General features: G+C 29.6%; 1 protein-coding gene across 1 annotated transcript; it reads right to left on the reverse strand.

Moving 5' to 3' along the window:
* Nucleotides 1–76: 76 nt before the first annotated feature.
* On the reverse strand, nucleotides 77–2,682 carry LOC108723768 (uncharacterized). The gene is made up of 4 exons (XM_018449719.1): nucleotides 2,225–2,682; nucleotides 1,719–1,827; nucleotides 1,355–1,508; nucleotides 77–221 (listed from the first exon to the last, which is right to left on the reverse strand). Exons 1-4 carry the CDS (start codon nucleotides 2,396–2,398, stop codon nucleotides 77–79), a joined length of 582 nt encoding a protein of 193 aa, XP_018305221.1. The 5' UTR covers nucleotides 2,399–2,682.
* Nucleotides 2,683–6,427: the final 3,745 nt, after the last annotated feature.

Below are 6,427 nucleotides of genomic sequence, written 5' to 3' on the forward strand. Positions count from 1 at the left end.
TTATAACTTATCTAATTTATAACTTATCTACGAAAATAAGTATTACGGAATGTTTGATAAATATTTATAAATAACATTATCGTTTTTCACTTTGTAAGAAATTATTTAAATTCTCTTTTTTGCAGCTGTACTCTGGTGGACATTGCTCGATATTGCCGTACTCAATCGCCTTCCGGAACTCTGCGATCGTCTTTTCATAATTGGATTCTGCAGGTAAGCTTCTGCGGAAATGCAAATTTTATGTATAGAATATTCGCTGCTTTATTTTCGCAGCAACATTATACATTATTTTCTGATTTTTCATGAATATGATATTTGTTCTTTAAAATAATAATATTTAACATTAAATCAAATTATTTGATTATATATATTACTGAGCCAATTTAATTTTGATGAAGAAAGAATTTTACTGTCGTATTATTTAATTATATATCTGGATAATGGAAACAATTTATAAAAGAAGAAAGAGCTAGATTCGAATATAAATATAAATCTGAATAATCAAATATTATACAACTTCTGATTTAAGAGGTGGAGGGTATATTCATCCTGAAGAATGAAAAAGATGCCTATTTTTACGACTTTTTTTGCAAAAACTACTAATTAAACAGGATTTTGATCAATATCTTACATGTATATTAATGAATATTATATAAAATTTTTAATAAAAGATATTAACAAATAACGCTGATACAACTGTTGGCTCTAATAGCAATAATGGCTTACGATAGCCATCGTAGCTTTCATACAGTTTATTTGAAACAAAAAATCTAAAAAGTTTCTGAAAAATATATTAATAAATTTAGTCTTTATAATCAAAGAACGAACAATTTTTTGACGAAAAATTACATCTTTTAAATTTAGAAGTTCGACATTTTGTCAAAATCAAGAATGTTTAAAATCACACACATCTGTGACAAGATTTATTAATATATTTCAAAAGCTTATTGGATTTTAGACAAATTGTATGTGAAAGCTGTGATGGTTACTATAAACCGCTATTACTATTGATAGTAATAGTTGTGTTGGCGCTATTCGTTAATATTTTTAATTAAAATTTTTATGTAATACTCACTATAATATACATGTAAAACATTGGTTAAAATCCTGTTTAAGTATAATAAAAGGAATAGTTTTCACAACAAAATTCGTAAAAATAGACATCTTTTTAATCCTTCGATGTATAAGTTTCTCTTTAAAAAGTGTCTAGTGTTTCTCATGTTTATCGATAATAATCAATAGTAAAGATTGCGTCTTTGAAAAGCGTAAAACTGAATATTTTTTTTTGTGTACATACCACACAATATTTAATTTATAAGTTTTTACCATTTTCCTTTAATATATGTATACATACTGCGGCATCAACTTCATTGTTTGCAAAAGCATTTCTGCTGCGCCGAGATATTCTCTCGCAATATGTGGCTTTTCGCAAGCTGCTCTGTACAAACAAGTATCACCGATCAGATACCCAAGCGCTAATGCAAGCTCACCCTCTGATACAATATTTTCTGAAATTAATACAGTGTTATAATTAAAAACAGTTGTAATTATAATTTTTAATTTCGCTGTGTATATTCGCCGAGCTTTTATTCCAAAGTGCCGCGGCAACATATTAGTATTGCATGCATATAGTCAATTGTTAATGCAATTACCATTGTACGACGAAAAGTATATTCAAATGAATATTAACGGTTTATACATATACATTTCGAAATTACCATCTTCTAATTCGCGTCCTTTGTAACCATGTCCTATGTAGCCAGCACCAAACACAACTGCTTTAAGCACCAAAAGTAATAGCAAATTCGAGAGATTTAAAGTCAGCACCTATAATATCGCAATTACGTTTTAATTTAATTCTGGTTAGTTTAACATTTCTCGTGAAATATAATTTGATTTTGAAATAAATAATATGCAAGTAAAATCCATCTTAAGCCATTCAGATTAATACACGATTCTAGTATACTATACCTCATCTGTAAACATCAGGTAACAATAACTGTAAATCATAATTTATATTATTGAATAAAAAATTATAATATTGATCCAATGTTACTTGATGTTTACTGGGTCTGAACTTCAGTTTAATAAATACTTATTTAATTCAAATTTGACACTGTTATTGAAAAAACATTATTTTCCGTTTGTTTTTCACACATTTAATTGTCAGGAGCTGATTATATTTTCGTAATTTCTTAATATAATGATGCATAATTTTTATTACCTGACTGCTGGTCGTCGATCTTTGCACTAATTCCTTTGCGATCTCAACCAGCATGGATCCAGCATATTTTTTATCATTAGTTTTTTTATAAGGTTCTCGAATGTCAACTGTATGAGCGCATACGCCGTAGGTTATCAGTGCGATCAACACAAACACTCTCGCGTTAACTATCATCTTTCTTGACGATATACGTTGTAATCGACAAGACGTTTTCAGCAGATAATCGTAAATCTTAACTATCGCTTAAATTGCTAATATTATTTTCAATTTATTTCGGAGAAGTGTAGAATTTCTTTGTTTTCTCACGATATCTCAGGTTAGTTATACCTTGAATTGACTAATATCTTGGATCCTCGAAATATATACTTTGTCATTCAAAGTACTAACGAAATGTAAAACTAAACCTTTAACTCAAACTCCTAAAATCGAAATAACGTCGCGATCTGCATGGCAGCGTACTTTTATATTATACGCGCACATTGCTCTCCCGGCAAAGCGTGAAGTCGTTTTATCCGCGTCCATCTGTGCTTACAGTTAGTAACTGTCATTTTCTGATTTTCTCCATTGTGACGGTAAACCACGCAATCGTTAATGACACTCATTAGTTGCTCTCTTCGCTACACTCCGCGTGCACTTTCCTCGCGGGTTGACGGAAATAAGCGGTGAAAGCACATCACTTGTAAACTTTTACCCGAATAAAATATCCAACAGATAGAATTAAATGATGCACTCGTGTGAATTCGTTCGAGCAATTGATCATTTTAATGCCTTTGTTGCATTTTTTGATAGAATTAATATTATTAGCACTTGCCAGGCAACCGGACGTTAGATTCTTGGAGCGAAAATTTGCGCAATTACTGCTCTGTGAAAATATATTTACAAATAGTACAATAGTACTCTTGCGAAACATCATTATTATACGAATTTAAAATGTTGAAATATTCATTAAAAGTATTGAAAGTGAGAAGCACCACTCATAAATTTTGATATTTCCACGGAAAAATTTCGGTGATATAGAACGATGAGCAAAATGGTAGCAGGAACGACGGAGCGATCATCTCCATGGATCGTCTACGTTGGAACTGCGAATTATCGATCGAATATTTGCGACAGTAGAATTCGCGAGCTTCGTATATCAGAACTCTATTTTGTTATATTCTCGAAACACTCCCAGAGAACTATCATTTTTCTCGTAGAGACAGAATACTTAGTTTACGAACTTGTAATATGAACTGTTGGGCGTAATCACAGGGTCTATAGACTCTTTCATCAAATATGCATCAGCAGTGTGCACTTTACGTGAGTAATTCGTCTGTGGCGGATCAAGTTGCTCAAATATGCACCCGCCCTAGACGGACAGTCGGGACGGAAAAACAAGCCGGCAAAAAAAACGAGGAAAATGTTGAGGGAAAATAAAGTTTTCGCTGCATACTTAATGTGAGATCCGGCTCCTGCGAAGCCCATTAATAGTCACCGCCGTGCCCTGCTATTTTCGTTTCGTCACGTTCTCTCATATATCTTCTTTTCCGTATAATTCACCTCCTCCTACATCTCTTATTCATTGCGGTTGTCTCTGCGCACGTGCAGAAATTACAGAATTTGCATATTACGTTTTGAGGGATCGCTTTTTTTTATATGCAATGATACGCTTTAATGCGAAATAATATTGCTTCGATAGATTTCCAATATCAAAATAGAATAAAAATTCAAATTAACTCCGCGGATCGTAAAACACAAATATAATGCAATGAGATTGTACATAAGTACAACAATATATAATTGAACAAAATAATATTAGCACGTTAAAAAACATCTGTAAACGTTATAATTAAATTCTTTACCTCTTTGTAAAAATTGAAAATTATTGGAGCGATAAAACAATGAGATATTTCAGTTCGTACTACATATTTACATATAATATGATTCATAATAATTATTCGACTATTTTATGAATGATTTTTTCCATTTGTACATTCATTTGTATATACGACAAAATGAATTGTAATTTTCGTATAAATAAAATGCTCTGAATTAGAATTTTTTAGTAATTTTTATCAATATTTATTTTTTTATATAAATATGTATGTTCTTTATTTTATCATAAATAATTTTATTAACAGGCATGTCACTTACGAATTACTGCTTCATTTTCATTTAAAGCTATTCATTGCGTAGATACAGAACATGTACATAAATCATTGATCTCTTTAGAACCTAAAAATCGATATCGATTTTCCACCTTTTAAATTTTTTCAAATTACATAATGCCGTGATTAATATAACTGTATATTTTTCGTTAGAACTATTAGACTAAAAGCTATTTTTTCACAATATTAGAATAAAACATTTCATTCAAATTTTTTATAATGCAAATTAAAGATATGCGTGCATTTAACAAGTAGAAGGATATTTACTTGTAAAATTAAATAATTAAATATATTTTACACATTTAATATATAAATCTAAAATTAAATTCATTGATTGAATTCATTGATTTAGTTTATCGATTCAAAGAGATCAAGAAATAAAATCGATTTGATTATGATATTTTTCGATTTCGTACCTTATTAGATAGAGCTCCTGGTTGAAAAAATAGAATGGCCGGTAGTGATGTGTAATGGCGATCGAGCTTGACACATGATGATTATTAGCGATCTCGTTTCACGCTGACAAGTTGTAGCAACTGCAGTCATATGCCGCGTATGTTATTTTCGTACTCTGGAATGTCAGATTCAAAGGATTCCAAAGGAAACATGAGTCATAGAACTGTGACTAACTGCAAAATGAGGATACTGTAGCACTAAATATGAAACCGCAATCAGAAGCTCTGTAACGCAAACATCAAATTCTCTCCAAAGTGCTATAGTATATACTTTGAATATTTTTTCGCTGAATACGATAGCATTGATAGAATTTGAGTAACACATCAGAATTTTATAAATTTTTGTAAATTTTTGAGCAAATTTTTAAATAAATTTTATATACAATAATACCTAAAAGTACAATTTAAGACCTTTCAAATTTAGTTTTGAAATTTAGGTGCCGTTTTTATTTGGAAACAAGTTTTTGTTTTGCAGTAAAAAGTGTTAAAAATGTTATTTTATCTCAATTTATTCAAAAACCTGATACGAAAATTCTGTTAATGGCATCGTGTTTAGCGTAAAAAAATCTTCGAAGTCTGTAATATGGCATTTTAGAGAGAATTTGATCTTGATCTGTGTTATATAACATCATGATATAGATTAATTTCATCTTTATAAATGATTTTTTATGCATTTTTATACATTTGAGGAAAATGATTAACTAATTACTATCTAGAAAGAAAATTACTTTAAAAAACAAACAAAAATATTATAGATATGAAAAAAACATATTTTTGGTCTCGCTTATTAACGCTCAAGGCGTCATGCAGATTGCCTTAACACGAAAGCGTGTACCATAGTTAATGAGACTACACAATTCTGAAACTACATAATCATCAACGTAACAAAGCAAATAGGTTCGCTTTCTAGGATAGTGTTTAACACTAGTGAATTTTAATATCTAATTTGTCTATTAAACTAACAACATATTTTATTGGTTGAGATAATATATTATTCACTGATATAAAATAAATTTCATATTTATCTATCTGAAAATTGAATCTTGTCCTTAGAAAATATAATCCAAAATATATCTATCTAGTTTCGATAAAGATATCGATATATCGGAATATTGGGATTTTCATTAATAAATTAATCAATAAGTTACTAGAATTGATATTTATCTGGAAATTGAATCTTGTTCTTGGAATTATGATGAATATATATATAGTTTCAGTAATGTATCGATACAAATGTCGGGATTTAAATCAATAAATAAATCAATAAGTTGTCACCTACATAGCACAGAAAGTTAAAAAAAAACAGAAAGAATTTAGTTGCATGTCATTAATTTTGAGTTTATTTTCAGATGCAAAAAGAATTCTTTTTCTGAAAAGTTCTAAAAAAATTCTTTTTGCATTTGAAAATGAACTCAAAATTTATGACATACGACTGAAGTCTTTTGAACTCTCTACATGTGCTATGTGGACAGTATTCATATTTGTTTCAAAATTTAATCTTAAGATACGTATATTCATTGTATTATCTTGACAAGTAGTTTTTCGCCGATGTTAACTGTACACATACAATTGCAGCAATATGTAAATCACATAAATCAGCA

The sequence above is a fragment of the Mycetomoellerius zeteki genome, unplaced genomic scaffold (genome assembly GCF_001594055.1).
Source record: "Mycetomoellerius zeteki isolate Tzet28-1 unplaced genomic scaffold, Tzet1.0 scaffold25, whole genome shotgun sequence".
In the NCBI taxonomy this organism is placed as follows: domain Eukaryota; kingdom Metazoa; phylum Arthropoda; class Insecta; order Hymenoptera; family Formicidae; genus Mycetomoellerius; species Mycetomoellerius zeteki.

Coding starts and splice junctions, on each gene's coding strand:
- LOC108723768 (XM_018449719.1), bottom strand. CDS start 2,398: ATGATAGTTAACGCGAGAGTGTTTGTGTTGATCGCACTGATAACCTAC. Junction 1,828..2,224: donor GATCGACGACCAGCAGTCAG/GTAATAAAAATT, acceptor GCGATATTATAG/GTGCTGACTTTAAATCTCTC. Junction 1,509..1,718: donor AGGACGCGAATTAGAAGATG/GTAATTTCGAAA, acceptor TATTAATTTCAG/AAAATATTGTATCAGAGGGT.